General features: G+C 40.8%; 1 protein-coding gene across 1 annotated transcript in view; it reads left to right on the top strand.

The window, feature by feature from the left end:
• The window catches only part of ADCY2 (adenylate cyclase 2), an 831,331-nt gene that overhangs the window by 321,334 nt on the left and 483,115 nt on the right, over positions 1–26,882 (top strand). The window contains exon 4 of the mRNA XM_075826916.1: positions 24,342–24,491. Coding sequence (XP_075683031.1) covers positions 24,342–24,491 — 150 coding nt within the window. The remainder of the gene's footprint in view (positions 1–24,341; positions 24,492–26,882) is intronic.

Here is a 26,882-nt window from a genome sequence, read left to right as displayed (position 1 = left end):
TCTGCTTGTGATTGACTTTGGCTTTTCTGACCACTCTTCTGCTCTGCGTTTTTGTACCTCGCTCATCTCCTGGTTTGACTCGGCTCGTTCACCTCGCTTGTTGCTCACGGTGTTCCCGTGGGCAACTTCCCCATTTCCCTGGCTTCTTTGTACCCTTGTCTGTTTGTCTGTCGTGCACCTATTGAGTGTAGGGACCGTCGCCCAGTTGTACCCCGTCGCCTAGGGCGGGTCGTTGCAAGTAGGCAGGGACTGAGTGGCGGGTAGATTAGGGCTCACTTGTCTGTTTCCCTACCCCGACATTAGACTACGGGAGCAAGGCACAGACAGAAGCAGTACATGCCGGCATCCCCGGGAAGGAGTAGCAGGATGCCAGCAGGAAAGTAATAGATGCTGGCGGCCACTAGGGGAGCCAGATAGCGGCGAATGGCGGCCGCCAGAGCTTCACTTGGCATGCAGATTTTACTGGTTTGGTTTCTGGGAGTCATGTCGCATTGGCAAAACCCCTGTGGGACCAAATCAGTGGAAACCCCCCAAAATTGAGTCCATTTGGGAAAATACACGCCTGAAGAAATTTATCGAGGTGCATTTTGACCCCATAGGTTTTGGCCGAATTTATTGGAATTAGTCTGTGAAAATTAAAATCTACTTTTTTTCTGAAAAAACCTAGACATTTTTACAAGGAATAAAGGAGAGAAGCACCCCAACATTTTAAAAACAATTTCTCCTGATTACGGCAATACCACACATGTGGTCATAAACTGCTGTTTGGACACACGGCAGGGCTCAAAAAGGCAAGAGCGATATTTGCCATGCAGATTTTGCTGATTTAGTTTTTGGCTGCCATGTCGCATTTGCAAAACCCCTGAGGTACCAGAGTACAGTGGAAGACCCCAAGAAGTGACCCCATTTTGGTAACTACACCCCTCAAGGCATTTATTATTTGTCTGGACAAATGACAGGGCTCAGAAGTGAAGAGCAACATGAGCATTTGAGGCCTATTTTGTTTTGGTTTTTACAGCAATGGCCCACAATTGCAGGGCTCTGAGATCAAATAGTAAAACAAACCCCCAAGTATTGACCTCTATTTTGGAAACTACACCCCTTAGGGCATTTTAGAAATTAATGTGCAGCGGATGGTGCAACGTGAAAATTTAAATTTTACACTGATATGACATTTTAGTGACAATATCCAGCTAGTGCCACTGAAGACAAATACCTCATAAACTGTTAAGCGGGTACTCCCGGGTATGGGAATGTCATATATGTGGACGTAAACTGCTGTTTAAGCACACTGTAGGTTTCAGAATGGAGGGAGCGCCATTTGGCTTTTGGAGCGCAGATTTTGCTTGGTAGTAGTTCAGTTTGGGGTTTTGCTGGTATTTCAGTTTATAATGTGGGGGCATATGTAAGCTGGGCAGAGTACATAGGGCATAATAAGAGGGTATAATAACACGGTAAATAAATAATAATCTGCAGATGTGTGGCCAGTGTCGCACTGATAAATGGTGCCCGATCTTATACGCTTTTGGAACATACTCTGCACATTTTGTGTTGCCATATTCTAAGAGCCAGAACTTTTCTATATTTTCTCCACCGGAGCTGTGTGAAGGCTTATTTGTTGAGGGACAATCTGTAGTTTTCATTGGTTCAATATTGGGGTACATGTGATTTTTTGATCACTTGTTATTCCATTTGTTTTTTGCAATTAAAGTGACCTAAAACAAGCAATTCTGTTTTTTTTTTGTTTTTTTTACAGTGTTCACCGTGGGCTATAAATTACAATTTGACTTTCCTGGTCGTCCTACGCAGCAGCACAGAAACCAATGGGTTAGTACCCCACTGCTGGTAGGATAGGTGACAAGAAACAATAAAATAATCAATTACCTAGACTATATGTAGGGACCTAAGCCCCACGCCCCTGTGTCTTTTTTTCCTACCGTTGGTGATGACAGGTGAAATGCTGGTTCTGTTTCCTAAAGGTGGTTGTTCCACTTTTCCCAGGTCCCTTTCCTTGTAGGCGGAAGCTTTGCAAAACGTCTTGCCAGTAGTGGCGTCCAGGGGTTTATTTTCTTAATTTTCTTTACTTCGGCCGTTGTTTTTAGTGTTCACAGCACAAGCTGTAGGGCCTGCTTGCTGTGACATGATTAGCCAGTAAGATTTCAGGGGACGGAGCTGAGTGACATCAGCAGCCCTCCTCTAGCTGGAGCTAGTCTCGTTCATGGGTGCCGCCATCTTTTCTTCCTGAGCTAGAGACTGCGCTCTGCAATAAATTTATATGCAGGGATTAGTAGAGCTTCAATTTTAGAGGTTTTTCTCCTATAGAAAGGACAGTCTTTAGGTGTCCCTCCCCTGTTTCTTGGGTAGGACGTTTTTTCTTCTAGAAGAAGTTCCCACTGGGAGGGGTCTTTTGTTTCCTGAAGTATTTAAAGCCCCAGTCTGATCAGTTAGTTGCCTGTGAAGAATTTCCTCATAGGCTGCTGAGTTGTCTGCTGGCCCTTTCAAAGTAAGTTGCAAAGGAGAAGTTTTCTCTCTTCAGTTACACTTGGGATCATTATTACATTTATGAGTTTTGTTATCAGATGTCCAGCCAGGGTTCTGAGGACTCAAGTAGATATGAGTGAAGAAATGGAAAAGCGTCTTCTAAGAGAAGGAGTTTGTAATACCTGTGATACTCCCTTACCTGACGGTTGTCAAGAGAAATTATGCAGAGATTGTCTACTGAGGCAAGGCAGTGAGACCGCCATATCGAGAGACATGAAAGCTTTCATTAGAGAATGTGTAACCGAATCCATAAAGGAACTAGCATCTGCTCAATCTCAGACGTCATCTAATCGTAGGCTTAGTCCTAAGATAAGGACCTTCAGGGAGGATGCGTGTATGTTATTCTATGGAGACCTACATGTACTGGATGAGGTATATACATCGGCCTCAGAGGGAGAGGAAGATTCGATGGAGGCTATGTTCCCTCTAGAAAAGATAAACAGGCTGATTTGGGCAGTCGAGCCGGAGATACCCTCAGAGGAGCAAGAAGTACAGAGAAAACCTAAAGCTTTTGCTATAGATGACTCAGCTAAACAATTTATGAAGAGAGAGTGAAGCACCCCGGATAGAGCTCCAGTAATAAATAAAATATTCAATTTAATGTTCCCTATTGAGGAGGATCAGAGTAGAGAGTGGGAAAGCTCTACTAAAGTTGATGTAGCTGTGGCAAAATTGTCCACCCATACCCTAGTGCCGGTGGAGGACGGAGCAAACCTTAGAGAGCCCCTTGATCGTAAAGCCGACTCAGCCTTCAGGAAGTCATATGATTCTGCAGTGGCACAGTCTAAGGTAGCATTTCCTAGTTCAGCGGTAAATAAGAGTCTTAAGAGTTGGCTAGCTCAGTTGCAGGGTGACATTCAGGAAGGAGTCCAGAGGGATTAGCTCTTGAGGGTTTTTAGGTATATGTCTTTAGCTACAGACTTGCTTATTGATGCCTCCAGTCAGTCGTTAAGGTTAGCAGCCAGGAATATGGCTTTATCTGTGGCAGGCCGAAGGGCCATATGGCTCAAGCCTTGGGTTGCGGACTGGAAGTCCAAAAACGCATTATGTGCGATTGAATGTAAGCCTGGGAGGCTATTTGGAGAGGAGTTAGACGAACTCATTGAAAAACTCTCAGATAGGAAGGGGAAGTCTCTCCTGTTTTTTCAGAGACCTAGAAGAAGATTTGCCCGTAGAGGGTCCTCGTCAGCGATGGGTTCTAGGAACCTTAGAAAAAAAAAATCATTTTGAGGAAAGAGGCTCGACTTCCCAAAGGGGAACTTCTTGTAAATTACGGGGAAGAGGAAGATTTTTTCAATCCTTCTCCTCCTCCTATAACTTCTGACGCCAGCCTTATGCCGGTGGGGGGAAGACTTCTAGCTTTCGCTTCAGTCTGGCGGGAACAAGGCTTAGATCCCCGGATAGTGTGAGTTATCTTAGAGGGTTATACAATAGATTTTAAATTTCATCCACAGCCAAAGTTTCAAGTCACAGCTTTCCCCTCAGACCTCCAGGCAAGAGAAGCTCTCAGAACATCTATCATAGAATGTATCCACTAAGGAGTACTGGAAGAAATTCCACTAGCTTCAAGAGGCAAGGGAGTTTATTTCCCCTTATTCCTGGTTCCAAAACCAGATGAGAAGTTTCGAGTAATTTTAGACCTGAGACAGATAAATACCTTTGTAAGGAAACAAAGGTTTCGTATGGAAACCATAAGATCTGCAACAGCCTTATTAGAGGCGACACTGGATTTAATGGAAGCGTATCTTAATATACCCATAAGAAGACCTTGCAGGAAAATTTTAAGGGTGGTCTTCCCGGAAAAGGGTGTCATGAGACACTTCCAGTTTATATGACTTCCGTTCGGCCTATTTTCAGCCCTGTGGATCTTTACAAAGGTGGTAGCTTCCATGATGGTGAAGCTAAGAACAAAAGGTATAACGATAGTTCCATATTTAGACGACTGGCTCTTGATAGCCAAGTCAGCAAGTCTGATGGACAGTCACCATCAGGAGGTGATAGAATTTTTTTATCAACCTAGGTTGGCTCGTAAACAGGACAAAATCCAATTTAATTCCTGCACAAAGGTGCCGGTTTCTAGGATTCATCCCCGATTCCAAAAGTATGACAGTTGCCTTCTCTGAGGAGAGATGTCACAATTTAACTACCCATATTGAAGAATTGACGCTGATCAAGGTGGTTTCATTTCTCAAGGTGATGAGGACTCTAGGACTTATGGCTTCAGCAATAGAAGTGATCCCATGGGCGGGAGTGCACATGTGGGATCTCCAGCAGAATCTGCTCTCTCAATGGAACAGATCCACAGAGTCTCTAGAGGAGTGCATGGTGATTTCTTCTACCACCAGAGAGGCTTTAGAATGGTGGCTGAGCTCGGTGAACGGCAAGTCAATAAAGTCACCAAGGTGGACGATTTTGACAACCGATGCTTCAGGGACTGGATGCAGAGCCCACATAATGGGTCAGAGGACGCAGGGGCATTGGACCCCCAACAACAAAGCGTATCTTCAAATCTAAAGGAGCTGTTAGCAGTCTCAAACGCGTTAAGGCATTTCCAGTCCTTATTAGAAGGCAAGGCCGTGAAGATTCAATCAGACAATATTGTGACTGTCAGTTATCTGAACAGACAGGGTGGCACCAGATCCGTCCTTTTACAGAAAGAGACAGCACGGTTCATGAGATGGGCAGAGGTCCATGTACAGGATCTAGTGGAAATCCACATCAGAGGAGTCAACAATGTATGGGCAGACAGACTCAGTCGTCATCAAGCCATTACAGGGAAGTGGGAATTGAACCCAGAATTTAAGACCACATATGGGGTATTACTGTATTCCGGAGAACCCGCTTAACAATTTATGGGATGTGTGTCTACGGTGGTACAAGCTGGGCACAACACATTGGGTACTCAAATGGCATATCTGTGGAAAACAGCAATTTTCAATCTGCAACATCTATTGTTTACTCATTTTTGCAAAACACTTGTGCGGTCAAAATGCTCACTACACCCCTAGATCAATTCTTTGAGGGATCTACTTTCCAAAATGGGTGTAATTTTTCGGGGGGTATCACTGTACTGGTACTATAGCTCAATGCAACATGGTGTCAAAAAACGAATCTTGTAAAATCTCCACTCCAAATACTAAATGGCGCTCCTTCCCTTTAGAGCCTTGCTGTGTGTCCAAATAGCAGTTTATGACCACATGTTGGGTATTTCCGTACTCCAGAGAAGTTGCTTTACAAATGTTGGGGTGCTTTTTCTCTTTTATTTGTTGAGAAAATGAAAAATTTTGAACTAATGCTACGTGTTATTGGAAAATAATGTAATTTTTCATTTTCACTGCCCATTTGTAATAAAATCTATGAGACACCTGTGGGGTCAAAATGCTCACTACACCCCTAGATGAATTCCTCAATGGGTGCAGTTTGCCAAATGGAGTCACTTTTGGGTAGTTTCCACTGTACTGGTACCCAAGGGGCTTTGCAAAAGCGACATGGCGCAGAAAAACCAATCCAGCAAAATCTGCTCTCCAAAAGCCAAATGGCGCTCCTTCCCTTCTGAGCACTGATGTGTATACATACAGTACTTTATTACCACATATGGGGTATTTCCGTACTCTGGAGAAGTTGTTTTACAAATGTTATGGTGATTTTTCTCCTTTATTTGATGAGAAAATGAAACATTTTTACCTAAAGCTACGTCTTAGTGGAAAAAAATGAAATTTTTCATGTTTACTGCCCAATTCTAATTAAATCTATAAAACACCTGGGGGGTCAAAATGCTCACTACACCCCTAGTTGAATTCCTCTAGGGGTGTAGTTTCCCAAATGGAATCACTTTTGGGGGGTTTCCACTGTACTGGTACCTTAGGAGCTTTACAAATGCGACATGGTGCCGAGAAATCAAACCAGCAAAATCTGTACTTCAAAAGCTAAATGGCGTGCCTTCCCTTCTGAGTCCTGCCGCTTCCCCAAACAGCCGTTTATGACCACATGTTGGGTATTTCCGTACTCTGGAGAAGTTGCTTTACAAATGTTGGGGTGCTTTTCATCATTTATTTGTTGAAAAAAATAAAAATTTTGAGGAAAAGCTACATCTTATTGGAAAATAATGTAATTTTTCATTTTCACTGCCCAATTCTAATGAAATCTATGAAACACCTGTGGGGTAAAAATGCTCACTACACCCCTAGATGAATTCCTCAAGGGGTGTAGTTTCCTAAATGGAGTCAATTTTGCAGGGTTTCCACTGTACTGGTACCTTAGGAGCTTTACAAATGCGACATGGTTCAGAGAAATGAATCCAGCAAAATCAGCGCTCCAAAAGCTAAATGGCGTGCCTTCCCTTCTGAGTCCTGCTGCTTGCCCAAACAGCAGTTTATGACCACATGTTTGGTATTTCCGTACTCTGGAGAAGTTGCTTTACAAATGTTGGGGTGCTTTTCCTCATTTATTTGTTGAGAAAATGAAAAATTTTGAGGTAAAGCTACATCTTATTGGAAAATAATGTAATTTTTCATTTTCACTGCCCAATTCTAATGAAATCTATGAAACACCTATGGGTTCAAAATGCTCACTACACCCCAAGATGAATTCCTCAAGCGGTGTAGTTTCCAAAATTGGGTCTTTCTTGGGGTGTTTTCTTTATTTTTGCACCACAAGACCTCTTCTAACCTGACATGGTGCCTGAAATATAATTTAAGAAAAGGAAGGCCCAAAAATCCTCTAGGTGCTTGTTTGCTTCTGGGGCTTTTGTTTCAGTCCAGTAGCGCACTAGGGCCACATGTGGGATATTTCTAAAAACTTCAGAATCAGGGCAATAAATATTCAGTTGTGTTTCTCTGGTAAAAACCTTCAGTATTACAGGAAAAATTGATTAAAATGGAATTTCTGCAAAAAAAAAATTAAATTTGCAAATTTCCCTTCCACATTGCTTTAATTCCTGTGAAATGCATAAAGGGTTAAGAAACTTTCTAAATGCTGTTTTGAATACTTTAAGGGGTGCAGTTTCTAAAATGGGGTGATATGTGGGGGTTCCTAATATATAAGGCCCTCAAAGCCACTTCAGAACTGAACTGGTCCCTAAAAAAAAGACTTTTGAAAGATTTATTCGGGGATTCTAATATATAAGGCCCTCAAAACTACTTCAGTACTTAGCTGGCCCCTGTAAAAAAAGCCTTTTTAAATTTTCTTGAAAATTTGAGAAATTGCTGCTAAACTTATAAGCCTTGTAACGTCCTAGAAAAATAAAAGGATGTTCAAAAAATGATGCCGATCTAAAGTAGACATATGGGAAATGTTAGCTAGTAACTATTTTGTGTGGTATAACTATCTGTCTTACAAGCAGATACATTTGAATTTAGAAAATGCTAATTTTTTGCACATTTTCTCTAAATTTTGGTGTTTTTCACACAAAAATACTGAATATATCGACCAAATTTTTTCACTAACTTAACCCCTTCCCTCTTTAGCCACTTTTGACCTTCCTGACAGAGCCTCATTTTTCAAATCTGACATGTGTCACTTTATGTGGTAATAACTCCGGAATGCTTTCACCTATCCAAGCGATTCTGAGATTGTTTTCTCGTGACACATTGGACTTTAAGTTACTGGCAAAATTTGCTCGATATGTTCAGTATTTAATTGTGAAAAACACCAAAAATTAGCGAAAAATTGCAAAAATTAGCATTTTTCTCAATTTAAATGTATCTGCTTGTAAGACAGGCAGTTATACCACACAAAATTGTTGCTAATTAACATCACCCATATGTCTACTTTAGATTGGCATCGTTTTTTGAACATCGTTTTATTTTTCTATGACCTCACAAGGCTTAGAACTTTAGCAGCAATTTCTCACATTTTCAAGAAAATTTCAAAAGGCTATTTTTACAGGGGCCAGTTCAGTTGTGAAGTGGTTTTGAGGGCCTTATATATTAGAAACCCCAAAAAAGTCACCCCATTTTAAAAACTTCACCCCTCAAAGTATTCAAAACAGCATTTAGAAAATGTCTTAACCCTTTACACATTTCACAGGAATTAAAGCAAAGTAGAGGTGAAATTTACAAATTTCATATTTTTCTGCAGAAATACATTTTTAATACAATTTTTTTTATAACACAGAAGGTTTTACCAGAGAAATGCAACTCAATATTTGTTGCCCAGTTTCTGCAGTTTTAGGAAATATCCCACATGTGGCCGTAGCGTGCTACTGGACTGAAGCACCGGCCTCAGAAGCAAAGGAGCCCCTAGTGGATTTTGGGGCCTTATTTTTGTTAGAATATATTTTAGGCACCATGTCAGGTTTGAAGGGCTCTTGCGGTGCCAAAACAGTCAAAATCCCCCAAAAGTGACCCCATCTGGGAAACTAGACACCTCAAGGAAATTATCTAGGGGTGTAGTGAGCATTTTGACCGCACAGGTTTTTTACAGAAATTATTGGAAGTAGGCCGTGAAAATTAAAATCAACATTTCTTCAAAGAAAATGTAGGTTTAGCGATGTTTTTTCTCATTTCCACAAGGACTAAAGGAGTAAAAGCACCGCAAAATTTGTAAAGCTATTTCTCCCGAGTAAAACAATACCTCACATGTGGTAATAAACGGTTGTTTGGAGACACGGCGTGGCTGAGAAGGGAAAGAGCGCTATTTGGCTTTTGGAGTTCACATTTAGCAGGAATGGTTTGCGGAGGCCATGTCACATTTACAAAGCCCCTGAGGTGACAAAACAGTGGAAACCCCAAACAAGTGACCCCATTTTGGAAACTATACCCCTTGAGGAAATTATCTAGGGGTATAGTGAGCATTTTGACCCCACAGGTTTTTTGCAGAAATTTTTGCAAGTAGGCTGTGAAAATGAAAATCTACATTTTTTCAAATAAAATGTAGGTTTAGCTAATTTTTTTTCATTTCCACATGGACTAAAGGAGAAAAAGCACCATAAAATTTGTAAAGAAATTTCTCCCGAGTAAAACAATACCCCACATGTGGTAATAAACGGCTGTTTGGACACACGGCGAGGCTGAGAAGGGAAAGAGCGCCATTTGGCTTTTGGAACTCAAATTTAGCAGGAATGGTTTGCGGAGGCCATGTCACATTTACAAAGCCCCTGAGGGGATAAAACAGTGGAAACCCCCCACAAGTGACCCCATTTTGGAAACTACACCCATTGAGGAAATTATCTAGGGGTATAGTGAACGATTTGACACCACAGTTTTTTTGCAGAAATTATTGGAAGTAGGCCCTGAAAATAATAATCTACATTTTTTCAAAGAAAATGTAGGTTTAGCTAATTTTTTCTCATTTCCAGAAGGACTGAAGGAGAAAAAGCACCACAAAATTTGTAAAGCAATTTCTCCCGAGTAAAACAATACCCCACATGTGGTAATAAACGGCTGTTTGGACACACGGCAGGGCTTAGAAGGGACAGAGCGCTATTTGGCTTTTTGAGATCACATTAAGCAGGAATGATTTGCGGAGGCCAGGTCACATTTGCAAAGCTCCTGAGGGGACAAAACAATGAAAACGCCCAAAAAGGGACTCCATTTAGGAAACTACACCTCTTGAGGAATGCATCTAGAGGTGTAGTGAGCATTTTGACCCCACAGATGTTTCATAGAATTTATTAGAATTAGGCAGTGAAAATAAAAACAGTCCTTTTTCTTCAATAAGACGTAGCTTTAGCGCAAATTTTTTTCATTTTCTCAACAAATAAAGGAAAAAAAGAACCCAACATTTGTAAAGCTATTTCTCCCGAGTACGGCAATACCCCATATGTGGTCATAAACTGCTGTTTGGGCAAACCGCAGGGCTCAGATGGGAAGGACCGCCATTTGGAGTGCAGATGTTGCTGGATTGGTTTCTGGGCACCTGTGGGCCCAAAACAGTGGAAACCCCCCAGAAGTGACCCCATTTTGGAAACTACACCCCTCAATGCATTTACCAAGGGGTGTAGTAAGCATTTTAGCCCTGCAGGTGTTTTGTAGAAATTAGTGTGCGCTCAATGTTGCAGAGTGAAAATGGGATTTTTTTCCATAGATATGCCAATATGTGGTGCCCGGCTTGTGCCACCATAACAAGACAGCTCTCTAATTATTATGCGGTGTTTCCCGGTTTTAGAAACACCCTACATGTGGCCCTAATCTTTTGTCTGGACATATGACAGGGCTCAGAAGTGAAGAGTACCATGCGGAGTGGAGGCCTAATTTGGCGATTTACAAAGTATTGGTTCACAACTGCAGAGGCTCAGATGTGAAATAATAAAAAGAAACCCCTGATAAGTGACCCCACTATGGAACTGCACCCCTCAAGGCATTAATTAAGGGGTGTAGTGAGAATTTTCACCCCACAGGTCTTTTCCATAAATGAATGCGCTGCGGATGGTGCAAATTAAAAATTTATATTTTTCCCTAGATATGCCATTCAGTGGCAAATATGTCATGCCCAGCTTATGACGCTGGAGACACACACCCCAAAAATTGTTAAAAGGGTTCTCCCGGGTATGACGATGCCATATATGTTGAAGGAAACTGCTGTTTGGGGACGCTGTAGGGTTCAGAGCCGAGGGAGCACCATTTGGCTTTTGGAGAGCGGATTTTGCTTGGTACTATATTTGTTTGAGTATTGCTGGTGTTTTATAATGTGGGGGTACATGTAAGCGGGGCGGAGTATATAAGGGGCATAGTCAGGTGGTATAAAAAAATAAAAAAAATCCATAGATGTGTGTTACGCTGTGAAGCAATCCTTTCCGCACAGGCCGGTGTCGCACTGATAAATTGTGTCATTTCTTATCCCCCTTTTGGTCCACACTCCGCGCCTTTGTAGTTTGGGGAATTTTGCTGGGAAGTGTTGTCCTGGTATAATACGGGCACCGTCGCTTCCAGCGGTTATGTTTGGGCCCTCCCCTTCCTGGTTCCCTAATTTTAGGTCCTTGATAAATCGCCTCTTGAAACAGAAGAAATGTTCCCCTCGGGCACAACTGCATATTATTTTATTTCCTGACTTATTGAAGCCATAACTGATTTTATTTTTCATAGACGTAGCGGTATGAGGGCTGGTTTGTTGCGGGACGAGCTGTAGTTATTATTGGTACCATTTTGGGGTACATGCAACTTTTTGATCACCTTTTATCCTATTTTTTGGGATGCTAGGTAAACAAAAAAACGCAATTCTGCCACAGCTTTTTTTGTTTTTTTTATACAGCGTTCACCACGCATTATAAACTACATGTTAACTTTAATCTGCGGGTCAGTACGATTCCGGCGATACCTAATTTATAGCACTTTTTTATGTTTTACAACTTTTTGCACAATAAAATTACTTTTGTAAAAAGAATGTATTTTTTCTGTCGCCAAGTTGTGAGAACCATAACTTTTTAATTTTTTTGTCGACGGAGCTGTATGAGGGCTTGTTTTTTGCGGGACGAGCTATAGTTTTTATAGGTACCATTTTTGGATACGTGCGACTTTTTGATCACTTTTTATTGTAATATTTGTAGGGCAAAGTGACCAAAAAACAGAAACTCTGGTAAAGTTTTTTACGGGTTTTTTTTACGCTGTTCACCGCGTGCAATAAATAATATAATATTTTGATACCTCCGGTCGTTACGGTCGTGGCGATACCAAATACATATGGTTTATTATTATTTTTCAATAATAAAGGACTTGATAAGAGTAAAAGGGGGATTGTGTGTTATTTGATTACTTGAAACTTTTATTGTTTTCAAACTTTTAGTTTTTGCACTTTTTACACTTTTTCTCAAGTCCCACTAGGGGACTTGAAGGTCCAACGGTCAGATTTTTTTTTTTCTAATACATTGCACTACCTATGTAGTGCAATGTATTAGATCTGTCAGTCATTCACTGACAGCAAGCCGTTTAGGCTTCGCCTCCCGGCGGGGCCTAAATCGGCTTCCGTAATGGCAGAGCAGGAGACCATTGTGTCTCCTGTTGCCATAACAGCAGTCGCCAGTCCCGATTGCCTATCAGGGCTGGCGATCTGCTAGTAACCGCTACGATGCAGCAATCGCTTTCGATTGCTGCATCGAAGGGGTTAATGGCAGGGATCGGAGCTAGCTCCGGTTCCTGCCGTTACAGGTGGATGTCAGCTGTACAGTACAGCTGACCTCCACCGCTGATGACGCCGGATCAGCTCCTGACCCGGCGCCATCTTGCCGGCAGCTACGGAAGCCGATCAGGCTCCGCCGCCGGGCGGATCTTGACCGGCTTCGGTGCTAGGCAGACCGGGAGGCCAGTATTAGGCCTCCGGTTGCCATTGCAGCCACCGGAACCCCGGCAATTTCATTGCTGGGGCTCCGATGAGCTGCAAACACCTTAAGTGCAGCGATCGCGTTTGAGCGCTGCACTTAAGGGGTTAATGGCGGGGATCGAAGCTAATTTCGGTCCCCGCCGTTACAGTCGGATGTCAGCTGTAAGATACAGCTGAGATCCGACGATGATGGCACCGACTCAGCTTCTGAGCCGGTGCCAAACGTTTGACGTACATGTACGGCATTTTGCGGGAAGTCAATGCTTTCCATGACGTACATGTACGTCAAATGTCGGGAAGGGGTTAAAGTACAATATGTCACGAGAAAACATCTCAGAATCGCTTGGATAGGTAAAAGCATTCCCAAGTTATTACCACATATAGTAACACACGTCAGATTTAAAAAATGAGGCTGTGTCACTTGGTCCAAAAGTGGCTGCGTCCTGAAGGGGTTAATCGCATCGACTCAGACCATAAATTTATCATGCTATTTATATGACACGGTGAATGCCATAAAAACAATGGTGGATTTGCGGTATTTTTTTTTAAAAGTTATGCAATTATTTATACCCCAAAATACTGCCATTGAGAAATACAGCCCGTCCTGCAAAATAACAAACTCTCACACTGCTATGTTGATGGAAAAATAAAACAGGTCTGGCTCTTGGAATGGTACGACGAAAAAAATAAAAAAATTGCTTGGATAATTAGGGCCAATGGAACTCATGGCAAACTTTAGTTTTGGTTGTAGTTTCCCTTTAACGAATTCAGAGGAAAGCGTTTTAAAGGGTGGTTTTCGGATTCAAACTATCTGTCAAAAACAAAAATAAGATTGCTTAATAGTTAAACTGCAATTACAGGTTTTTGTACTACCTATTTGTACATGACATATCTGTACTATGTTACACAATTCTCTTGGTTCATATGCATTCTTGTTTTCTTCTGATAATATCAAGAAAAAAAGGGGAGGTTTTCGAATGTGTGTCGGTGGCCACAATGAAGACAGCAAAAACCCTAATGTTTATATCTTTATCTACTTAACCCCTTAATGACCAGCCTATTTTAGACCTTAATGACCAGGCTATTTTTTACGTTTTTCCATCGTCGCATTCCAAGAGCTATAACTTTTTTATTTTTGCGTCGACATAGCTGTATAAGGTCTTGTTTTTCGCGGGACAAGTTGTATTTTTTAATAGCACCATTTTGAGGTACATATTATTTATTGATTAACTTTTATGAACTTTTTTTTGGGGGGGGGATAGAAAAAAATCTGAAATTTCGCCACTCTTTTTTGCGTCCTAAATCTACGCCGTTTACCGTGTGGTATAAATAACACAATAAGTTTATTTAGCGGATTGTTACGATTGCAACGATACCAAATTTGTATAGTTTTTGTATGTTTTACTACTTTTACACAGTAAAAAGTTTTTTTTTCAAAATTATTTGTTTTTGTGTCTCCATATTTGAAGAGCCGTAACGTTTTTATTTTTTCGCCGATGCAGTTGTATGAGGGCTTTTTTTTGCGGGAAGACTTGTCGTTTTTATTGGTACCATTTTGGAGTAGATGCGACTTTTTGATCACTTTTTAATCACATTTTTTTAAAGTCAGGATTCACAGAAAACAGCAATTTTTCTGTCGTTTTTAATTACGTTTTTTACGCCTTTCACCGTGCGGGTTAATGTAATAGCTTTATAGTCGGGGTCGTTACGGACGCGGCGATACCAAATATGTGTAACTTTTTAACTTTATTTTGGTTTTTTAATAGTAAAGCAGTTTGTAAGGGGAAAAAGTGGGGTTTTCATTTTTTTTTCTCATTTTTTTTAAATAACGTTATTAAACTTTTTTTTAAACTTTTTTACTGGTCCCACTAGGGGACTTCACTATGCGATCCTCCGATCGCTATTATAATACACTGCAATACTTTTGTATTGCAGTGTATTACTGCCTGTCCGTTTAAAACGGACAGGCATTTGCTAGGTCATGCCTGCGGCATGATCTAGCAGGCATTCATTACAGGCAGACCTGGGGGCCTTTATTAGGCCCCCGGCTGCCATGAGAGACACAGACACTCGGCGATCTTATCGCCGGGTGTCAGTGGGATGAGAGGGAGCTCCCTCCCTCTCTCCAAAACCACTCAGATGCGGTGCTCGCTATTGAGCACCGCATCTGAGGGGTTAAGTGGGTGAGATCGATACTAATATCGATCTCACCCGGCAGAGCAGGGACGCTCCCAGCCCTCAGCTGCCTCTGGCAGCTGAGAGCAGGGAGATTTGACAGCTCCCTGCTCTGTTTACTTATACCGATGCCGCAACGTAAAAAGTCTATGGCATCGGAATAAGGCCCGATAGTGACCGACGTAAAAAGACTATGGGCCGGTCACTAACGGGTTAAGATAGGGTGATTTAAGGGGTCTAGAGCAGGCGTCATCATCTTTCGGCACTCCAGCTGTTGTAAAACTACTGTTCCCATCGTGCCCTGACAGCCTTTGGCTGAAATAATAAATCCTTTAAAGTCATGCTGGGAATTGTAGTTCCACAACAGCTAGAGCACCAAAGGTTGCTGACCCCTGGTCTAAAGTCTTACACCACAACGCTCGGCAGTTTCCATCAATTCCATAGACTTTGAATGGAGCGGCAGGGTGCATGTTTGACCGCTGCTTCATTTCACTCCTCCTGGCATCAGTCTTGTAGCTGGGGGGAACGTGCGGACCCCCGCCTATTGATTGGACCCAACCCATCTATCAATTATCACCTATCCTGTGGATAGGATCATATTTTATTATCAGAATATTGCTTTAACTTATTGTTTTCTCCTGAACTGCTCAGAACTTCTCGGATACTAGGAATCTCCCCCTAAGCGCACCCCTGCAATTGTGGCAACTCACCCTAGGATTGTGGACACAAGTCCCTTCAGCTCCAGAAAAGTATCCTATCCTGGCTGCTCTTGCCTGACCAATGGGACCTCATGAGTATACAGGCCACTAAATTGTGAATGCCCCCCACACAGCATCTGTTTACCTTATTGACATAGCTAATCCCATCCTCAAGGCTAGAGTTTGCTTGACACGACCAATCCATCAAGCGATGAAAGGGAATTTTAAAACAGTAATCTAAAACCTGCCCCTAATCTATTTTAGCTAGTCATATCTGCCACATTTATGACCTTTACTATTGTTTATAAAACTAAGTCCAAAAGACACCCTGGCACTAGAGGTTCTTCCACCAGCTTTGTTTTTAGAGTTCCCTCCATTTCTTTTGTAACTGTGGCACTTCTTATAATTATACAAAGTCTCACACTATTTGCGGTGTCGTTCAATTTATTGATAACAACAGTGCCACTGCCTGACTTGCATTGAATATAGGGTACATAACATCTCTCAGACTCTTTGTTAAAGCGACCCTCCGGTTTTAGCTAAAAATTTAAATTTTGCTGCCGAATGCGGAAGTTTACTTACCTGGTGCCCTCCATTTAGCATGTTGTGCTGCCGATTCTCGGGCCCTCTCGTCTGTCATCCAAGATGGCTTCAGAATCGGCAGCACAACGATCTAAACTCAGGGCAGCAGTTAAGTAAACTGCATTCCTCAGCAAACTTGATAATTTTACCTAGATGGTCACTCTAAGTTTTTACATGGTTTTGCCTAAGACTGTCTAGAAACCTCAGAAATAGGTACAAACACATTCCTGTTCAAAGTAAAAACACCATAAAAATGTCTATATACAATAAACGTTATGCTGGTAATGGGTAAGTGGAAAGAAATTTAGCCACTTAATGACCAGGCTTGAAAAGGCCTTAACCCCTTAACGACCAGGCCTATTTTAGCCTTAATGACCAAGCATTATTTTTTATTTTCTCATCTTCACATTCCAAGAGTTATAACTCTTATTTTTCCGTCAACATAGGAGTAAGAGGGCTTGTTTTTTGCGGGACACGTTGTGTTTTTCAATGGCGCCAGTTTTTGGTGCATATATTATATTGATTACCTTTTTTTAACTTTTTGGGGGGAAGGGAATTGAAAAAAAAAAGCTATTCCTGCATTGTTTTTCACGTTTTAAATTTACGCCGTTCCCTATGCGGCATAAATTCCATGTTACCTTTATTCTATGGGTCGGTACGATTACGACGATACCACATATGTGTAGGTTTTTCATGTTTTGCTACGTTTGCACAATAAGAAACCTTTTACACAAAAATAATAAATTTTTGCATAACCGCATTCCAAGAGCCGTAACTGTATTATTTTTCTGTTGATATCGCCATATGAGGGCTTGTTTTTTGCGGGACATGGTGTCGTTTTCATCGTTACTATTTTGGGGTGCATGGGACTTATTAATTAACTTTTATTATATTTTTTTGGTGGGGGAATGCCGTTGTTTTTAGCGTTTTTTGTACGGCGTTCACTATACAGTTGAATTAATGTGTTAACTTTATTATTTGTGTTGTTACGATCGCAGCGATACCATATATGTGCACTTTTTATGTTTGTTTTTACACTATTATTAAATAAAAACACTTTGTATGGAAAAAAATGGTTTTATTTTATTTTTACTGTTCATGTTTTTTTATATTTTCAAAAACTTTATTTGACTGTTTTTAATTATTTTTTTAAGTCCCACTAGGGGACTTCACCATGCGATCTTCTGATCGCAGATATAATGCTTTGGTATACTTAGTATACCAAAGCATTATAGCCTGTCAGTGTTAGGATATGTTCACACGCACTAATTACGGACGTAATTCGGGTCGTTTTTGCCCCGAATTACGTCCGAAAATAGCGCCTCAATAGCGTTGACAAACATCTGCCCATTGAAAGCAATGGGCAGACGTTTGTCTGTTCACACGAGGCGTATATTTACGCTCCGCTGTCAAATGACGGCGTGTAAATAGACGCCCGCGTCAAAGAAGTGACCTGTCACTTCTTTGGCCATAATTGGAGCCGTTATTAATTGACTCCAATGAATAGCAGTGCCAATTACGTCCGTAATGGACGCGGCGTTCAAGCGCCTGCACATGCCGTTACGGCTGAAATTACGGGGATGTTTTCAGGCGGAAACATCCCCGTAATTTCAGCCGTTACGGACGCTGTCGTGTGAACATACCCTTATTAGGGTATGTGCACACAACCTCTTTTCAGACGTAATGGAGGCGTTTTACGCCTCGAATTACGCCTGAAAAGACGGCTCCAATACGTCGGCAAACATCTGCCTATTGCTTGCAATGGGTCTTACGATGTTCTGTGCAGACAAGCTGTCATTTTACGCGTCGCTGTAAAAAGACGGTGTGTAAAATTACGCCCGCGTCAAAGAAGTGCAACACACTTCTTGGGACGTAATTGGAGCCGTTTTTCATTGACTCAATTGAAAAACAGCTCAAATTGCGTCCGTAATGGACGCCGCGAAAAACGCGTGCACTTGTAAAAACGTCTGAAATTCAGTAGCTGTTTTCTCCTGAAAACAGCTCCGTAATTTCAGACGTATTTGGCGTTGTCGTGTGCACATAGGCTGGGTTCACACGACCTATTTTCAGACGTAAACGAGGCGTATTATGCCTCGTTTTACGTCTGAAAATAGGGCTACAATACGTCGGCAAACATCTGCCCATTCATTTGAATGGGTTTGCCGACGTACTGTGCCGACGACCTGTAATTTACGCGTCGTCGTTTGACAGCTGTCAAACGACGACGCGTAAATTGACTGCCTCGGCAAAGAAGTGCAGGGCACTTCTTTGCAATGTAATTTGAGCCGTTCTTCATTGAAGTCAATGAAGAGCAGCTCAAGATTACAGGCGTCAAAGACGCCTCGCATAATACGAGGAGCAGCATTTACGTCTGAAACGACGCAGCTGTTTTCTCCTGAAAACAGTCTGTCTTTTCAGACGTAAAAGCCTCTCATCGTGTGCACATACCCTCACCCTTAGGGTATGTGCACACACACTAATTACGTCTGTAATTGACGGACGTATTTCGGCCACAAGTCCCGGACCGAACACAGTGCAAGGAGCCGGGCTCCTAGCATCATACTTATGTACGACGCTAGGAGTCCCTGCCTTGCTGCAGGACAACTGTCCCGTAGTATAATCATGTTTACAGTACGGGACAGTTGTCCTGCAGCGAGGCAGGGACTCCTAGCGTCGTACGTAAGTATGATGCTAGGAGCCCGGCTCCTTGCACTGTGTTCGGTCCGGGACTTGCGGCCGAAATACGTCCGTCAATTACGGACGTAATTAGTGTGTGTGCACATACCCTTAAACTGACAGGCAATCTATTAGGCCATGCCTCTGCTGGTGTTGGACCACTGTGTTATATCTAGTCCAGAGTCAACACAGCCGTCTGGCAGGAAATTTTAGAGCAATTCATGCTTCCCTCTGCTGACAAGCTTTATGGAGATGCTGATTTCATTTTGCAGCAGAACTTGGCACCTGCCCACACTGCCAAAAGTACCAATACCTGGTTTACTAACCACAGTATCACTGCGCTTGATTGGCTAGCAAACTCACCTGACCTAAACCCCATAGAGAATATATGGGGTATTGTCAAGAAGAGGAAGATGAAAGACACCAGACCCAACAATGCAGACAAGCTGAAGGACGCTATCAAAGCAACCTGGGCTTCCATAACACCTCAGCGGTGCCACAGGCTGATCGCCTCCATGCCACGCCGCATTGATGCATTAATTCATGCCACGCTGCATTGATGCAGTAATTCATGCAGAGTCGGAGCCCCGACCAAGTATTAAGTGCAAATACTGTGCATACTTTTCAGAAGGCCTACATTTCGGTATTCAAAATAATTTTTGAAATTGGGCTTATATAATATTCTAATTTTCTGAGACACTAAATTTTGTGTTTTCATTAACTGTTAGCCATAATCATCAACATTAAAAGAAAAAAATGCTGGAAATAGATCACTCTGTGTGTAATGAATCTATAGAATATATGAGTTTCACTTTTTGAATTGAATTACTGAAATAAATTAACTTTTTGATGATATTCTAATTCATTGAGAAGGACCTGTACATTACACTGTGTCACATAGTGTGCCCCAACACTGAGCAGCCAGCCCTGTGGTCCCCAGGGCTTACTGCAGACGTTTCCCACTGGTGTCGCAATGGAAGAGGGGAATCCCCTTTGATCATGCTGCGGTCGCGGACCACGACGATCAAGGGGTCAAACAGCTGGGGTCAGAATTTTTTCCGATGCCAGCTGTACCCAGAAGGTTTTATTTAAGTTCAGGAGCTATTATGTACAGCTCCTACTTAGAGAATGAGCACTCCGAGGAACATTAACCCTTTCACGACCAAGGACGAAAGTGAACGTCATGGTCGGCTGCTAGTTCCCGCACCATGACGTTCATTTTCGTCCGCATTTCAAACTGTCACTCTGTGTAAACACAGAGTGACAGACGCGCGCTGACAGCTGTCCTAGACAGCTGAGACATCAGTCTCGCCGGACAGCGGACCATCGCCGCTGCTTTCGGCAGTTAACCCCTTAAGTGCGGCGACGGATTGCCGTCGCCGCATTTAAGTGGTTTGAAGCACATCGGCAGCCCCCACGAAGTGATCGTGGGGGCTACCGATGCTTGTCACGGCAATCGGAGGTCAGATAATGACCTCCGGGTTGCCATGCACGGAAGCCTCGGAGGAACAGCGTCCGGCCGTTCCTCCTCTGCTTCCTGTCAGTGTGACAGTCACATCACAATGACAGTTGGAGTACATTACACTACGTGTGTAGTGTAATGTACTCTAGCAGCGATCAAAGCTGCAAATCTAAGTGTCCCCTAGTGGGACAAGTAAAAAAAGTAAAAAAAAGTAATAAAAATGTTTTAAAAAAAGTGTAAAAATAAAAGTTATAAGTTCTATAAACACTAAATGCTTTTTTTCCCTATAATAAGACTTTTATTATAGAAAAAAAATGAACACGTTAAAAAAGTACACATATTTGGTATCACCGCGTTCGTAACGACCCCAACTATAAAACTATAATGTTGTTTTTCCCGCACGATGAACACCCCAAAAAAAATCAATAAAAAACTACGAGAGAATCACAATTTTTTTTGTCACCATCGCTCCCTAAATAAAGAATAAAAAGTGATCAAAAAGTCGCATGTACCCGAAAATAGTACCAATAAAAACTTCTATCCGTCCCGCAAAAAACAAGCCCTTAGACAGCTTTTTTGACTAAAAAATAAAAAAATTATGGCTCTCTGAATATGGTGACACAGAATTTTTTTTATTTTTATAAATAAGTCATTTTATTGTGCAAACGCTAAAAAAAAGGACCAAACCTATATACATCTGGTATCGCCGTAATCGTACCAACCCGCAGAATAAAGTAAAAATTTCATTTATAGCGTACGGTGAGCGCCGCAAAAAGAAAACCTAAAAAACTGAAATACCAGCGAAACCCAAAACAGAAACCTACCAAGCAAAATCTGCGCTCCAAAAGCAAAATGGCGCTCCCTCCCTTCTGAGGTCTGCAGCGTGCCCAAGCAGCAGTTTGCGCCCACACATATGGCGTCGCCATACCCGAGAGAACCCGCTTAACGTTTTATGAGGTATTTGTCTTCTGTGGCACAAACTGGGCACAACATATTATGCACTAAAATGGCGTATCAGTGGAAAATTGCAATTTTCACTTTGAACCATCCGCTGAGCATTAACCCCTTTGCGCACTATGACTTAATTGCCCGTCATGGTGCGGCGGTTGATGTATGGAGCCGGCTCACGTGCTGAGTCCGCTCCATAAGCTGCGAGTGTCGGCTGTGTATTACAGCTGGCCCCCTCGGTACTAACGGACAGGAACAGCGATCGCTCTGTTACAGAAGCCTGTAAGAATAACAATATACTGCAATACATTAGTATTGCAGTATATTGTACCAGTGATCCAATGATCGCTTGATCAAGTCCCCTAAGGGGATTGATTAATAAAATGTGTAGAAGAATTATAGTTATTAGTAGTGAGAATTTTTTTTTTTAAAGTTAAAAAAACAAAACACCTTTTCGCATTTTTCTTCTAAAGTAATGTAAAAAAATGAACAAAATTGGTATTGCTACGTCCGTAAAAGTCCGAATTATTACAATATACCAATATTTAATTTGCACAGTGCACACCTTAAAAAAATGTAATAATTGAAACCGCCAAAATCGCTGTTTTTTTTTTTTTTGTCACCTTCGCTCTAAAAAAAAAATTTAATACAACTTTTGAATCACTTTTTATGTACCAAAAAATGGTACTAATAAAAACTGCAGCTCCTCCCGCAAGAAATAAGCCCTCACACCGCTCTATTGATGGAAAAATAAAGAAGTTATGGCTCTTGGAAAGCGGGGAGTGAAAATCTAAAATATGAAAGCAAAAAATGGATCAGTCCTGAAAGGGTTAATTCATTTCTAATGAAAAAACTTTTGACCACATGTGGGGTATTTCCGTACTCGGGAGAAATTGCTTTATAAAAAATGGTTGTTTTTTTCCTCCTTTATCCCTTGTGAAAATGAGAAAATGCAACATTTTAGTGGAAAAAATGTTGATATTAATTTTCGCGCCCTATTTCCAATAAACTCTGCAAAAGACCCGTGGGGTGTAAATGCTCACTATACCCCTAGAAAAATTCCTTGAAGGTTTTTCCAAAATGGGGTCACTTTTGGTGGGTTTCCGCTGTTTTGGTCCCTTCAGTGCATTGCAAATGCGACAAGGCACCGAAAACCATTCCAGCAAAATCATAAATCCAAATGGCGCCCCTTCCCTTCTGAGCCCTGCTGTGGGTCCAAACAGCAGTTTATTACCACATATGGGGTATTGTCGTAATCGGGAGACATTGCTTTACAAATGTTGGGGTGCATTTTCTTCGTTACTCCTTGTAAATAATAAAAACTTCTATGTTTCAGAAAAAAAGTACATTTTAATTTTTACAGACTAATTCCAATATATTTAGCGAAAAACCTGTGTGGTCAAAATGCTAACTATACCCCTAGATAAATACCTTAAGGGGTCTAGTTTTCGAAATGGGGTCGTTTATGGGGAGTTTCTATCGTTCTGGCAGCTCAAAGCTTCTCCAAATGTACAGTGGGGCCTAAAACATTTTCAAGCAAAATATGAGTCCTGAAAGCCTCCGGGTGCTCCCTTCCTTTGGGGCCCTGCCGTGTGTCCAAACAACGCTTTAGGGCCACAATGTGGGTATTTTTGAAAACAGGAGAAAGAGGGTGATAGATTTTGGGGTGTGTTTCTTCATTTTCATGTTCGCTTTACAAAGAAATCGGTCTTCAAACAAATATTTTTATGAAAAAAGTGAAATTATTATTTTTTTCACCTGATATGCATTAAATTTAGCAAAGAACTGTGGGGTCAAAATACTTACTATACACCTAAATAATTACGTTATGGGGTCTAGTTTTCGAAATGGGGTCGTTTATGGGGAGTTTCTATCGTTCTGGCAGCTCAAAGCCTCTCCAAATGTACAGTGTGGCCTAAAACATTTTCAAGCAAAATAGGAGTCCTGAAAGCCTCCGGGTGCTCCCTTCCTTTTGGGTCCTGCCGTGTGTCCAGGCAGTGCATTAGGGCCACAATGTGGGTATTTTTGAAAACAGGAGAAACAGGGTGATAGATTTTGGGGTGTGTTTCTTCATTCTCATGGTCGCTTTACAAAGAAATTGGTCTTCAAACTGATACTTTTATGAAAAAAAGTGACATTTTTTTTTTTTACCTGCTATGTATTAAATTTAGCAAAAAACTGTGGTGTCAAAGTACGCACTACACCCCTAGAAAAATACCTTAAGGGGTCTAGTTTTCTAAATTGGGTCATTTGTGGGGGTTTCCATCACTCTGAGACCTATGAGCCTCTGAAAACCTGGCTTGGTGCAGGAAAACAAAATGTACTTCAAAATTTATAAAATTATTATTCAATTTGTAAGTCCTCTAAATTGCTGAAAATTTATTTTATTTTTTCAAAAGTGCTGCCAAAATAGAGTAAAGAGATAGAAATATATATTTAATTAAAAAAATTGTACAGTATGTGTGTACATATGTGACATATTGCAGTTAAAATAGGGGAAAATTGTAATTTTTACAAAATTTCTTCCATTTTTCTATTTTTTAATTAATTTCCGCAAATCGTATCAGTCTACTTTTACCACTAAAATAAAGTACAACATGTGACGAAAAAACAATGTCAGAATTACTTGGATATTCAAAACTTTCACAGAGTTATTCTCTGATAAAGTCAGACATACTAGATTTGACAAATCTAGCTTGGTCATTAAGGTACAAACATGCCCGGTCATTAAGGGGTTAATATGCCTTTTCTACAGCGACACCAAAAGACGTCACTGTATACCGGGGACCTGTACCGCCCGACGTCAAAAGACAGCTTGCGGTCGTTAAGTGGTTAGTAATGCAAGGTAAATATATAGATACATTTCTTATGTAATTATTGTATCTGTATTTTGTATATAATGTAATTTAAAAAATAATCAGTTAAATAGATTTGCTATTGGAGCCATATACTTTATTGTTTGATATTTCAAGCCAGTTTAAATTATAACATTTTCTCTGTTTCAGATACTTGCAAATGTGATTATTTTTATCTGTGGTAACTTGGCAGGAGCCTACCACAAGCATCTTATGGAGCTTGCTCTACAACAGACATATCAAGATACATGCAATTGCATTAAGTCACGCATAAAGCTGGAGTTTGAAAAACGTCAACAGGTAATGACTGTCTTCCTTTTCTTTTTTTTTTTTTCTTGAGATAGTTGCTAAAAAGGTAGAACAATTGATGAAATAAGTAATTGCACATCTTTCAAAAATAAATTTAGGTTTTTACAATTTTTTTATTTAATGGTGAATACAAATGAAAGGCTATGAACACCTTTGTCTTCAGTGGCACAAACTGGGCACAACATATTATGCACTAAAATGGTATACCAGTGGAAAATTGCAATATTCACACCATCCGCTGTGCATTAACCCCTTTGCGCACTATGACTTAATAGCACTTCATGGTGCTGGGGTTGATATATTGAGCCAGCTCACGTGCTGAGCCCGCTCCATACGCTGCGGGTGTCAGCTGTGTATTACAGCTGACTCCCGGGACTAACGGACAGGAACAGCGATCGTGCTGTTACAGAAGACTGTAAAATTAACAATATACTGCAATACATTAGTATTGCAGTATATTGTACAAGCGATCCAATGGTCACTGGTTCAAGTCCCCTAAGGGGACTAATAAAATGTGTAAAAGAATTACAGTTATTAGTAGTGAGAAAAAAAATGTAAAAGTAAAAAAAAAAAACTTTTCCCATTTTTCTTCTACAGTAATGTAAAAAAATAAACAAAATTGGTATCGCTACATCCGTAAAAGTCCGAACTATTACAATATACCATTATTTAACTCACACGGTGAACACCATAGACATTTAATAAATAATTTAAACCCGCCAAAATTACTGTTTTTTTGTCACCTTCGCTCTAAAAAAAAAATGTAATACGACTTTTTGATCACTTTTTATGGTCCAAAAAATGGTACCAATAGAAACTACAGCTCGTCCCGCAACAAATAAGCCCTTATACCGCTGAATTCACCGAAAAATAAAAAAGTTACAGCTCTCAGAATGTGGTGAAACTAAACAATTTTTAATTTTAACAAATACATTTTTCTTTGTAAAAGTAGTAAAATATAAAAAAAGCTATATAAATTTGGTATCGCCGTAATTGTATTGAGCCGCAGAATAAAGTAAAGTTTTTGCTTTTAACCACATGCCAAAAGACGTAAAAATGAAACCCCCAAAAAAAGGGAGTCACTTTTTTTTCCAATTTCAGCCCGTAAAGAATTTGTTTTCAGTTTCACAGTACATTTTATGGTACTTTACATGGTGTGAATAGAAACTACAACTCCTCCCGCACGAAATAAGCCCTCACAACAGAAAAATAAATAAGTTATGGTTCTTGGAATGCGGAGAGTGAAAAACTAAAATAAGGAAGCAAAAAATGAATCAGTCCTGAAAGGGTTAATTCATTACTAATGAAAAAAATGTATGACCACATGTGGGGTATTTCCATACTCGGGAGAAATTGCTTTACAAATGTTGTGGTGCTTTTTCTCCTTTATCCCTTGTGACAATGAGAAAATGTAAACATTTTTGAGAAAAAACGTTGATATTAATTTTCGTGGCCTAATTCCACTAGATTCTGTAAAAAACCTATGGTGTCAAAATGCTAACTTTACCCCTAGAAAAATTCCTTGAGGGGTCTTGTTTCCAAAATGGGGTCACTCTTGGGGGGGTTTCACTGTCTTGGTCCCAATCAGAGCTGCAAATCCTCAAGTTCCCTAGTGGAACAAAAAATACATTAAAAAAAGTTAATAAAAGTGTAAAAATAAAAGTAATGTTAAAAAAACAAGAACTCCTTTTTTTCCGATAATAAGTCTTTTATTATAGGAAAAAAATGAAAAGTTACAAAAAGTATGCATATAGGATGTTGCAAACACAACATGGCACCGAAAACCATTCCAGCAAAATCCGTGCTCCTAAATCCAAATGGCGCTCTTTCCCTTATGAGCGCTGCCGTGGTTCCAAACAACAGTTTATTACCACATATGGTGTATTGCCGTAATCAGGAGAAATTGCTTTACAAATGTTGTGGTTCTTTTTTTCCTCTATTCCTTGTAAAAATTTTAAATTTCTAAGTTTTTTCAGAAGAAAAGTAGATTTTCATTTTCACGGCCTAATTCCACTAAATTCTGCAAAAAACACTTTGGGGTTAAAATGCTAACTTTAGCCCTAGAAAAATTCCTTCAGGGGTGTAGTTTCTAAAATGGGGTAACTTTTGGGGTGTTTCCATGGTGTTGGACCCTCCAGGGCGTTGTAATCGCGACATGGCACCATTCCAGCAAAATCTGTGCTCCAAAATCCAAATGGCACTCCTTCCCTTCTGAGCCCTGCTATGGGTCCAATCAGAAGTTTATTACCACATATGGGGTATTAACGTGATCGGGAGACATTGCTTTACAAATGTTGGGGTTCATTTTCTTCTTTATTCCTTGTAAATATTAAAAATGTCTGTTTTTTCAGAAAAAAATTAGATTTTCATTTTTACAGACTA

Source organism: Rhinoderma darwinii, chromosome 5, assembly GCF_050947455.1.
Source record: "Rhinoderma darwinii isolate aRhiDar2 chromosome 5, aRhiDar2.hap1, whole genome shotgun sequence".
NCBI lineage: Eukaryota > Metazoa > Chordata > Amphibia > Anura > Rhinodermatidae > Rhinoderma > Rhinoderma darwinii.
The sequence above is the reverse complement of the archived record's forward strand: the minus strand, read 5'-3'. Positions and strand labels throughout refer to the sequence as shown.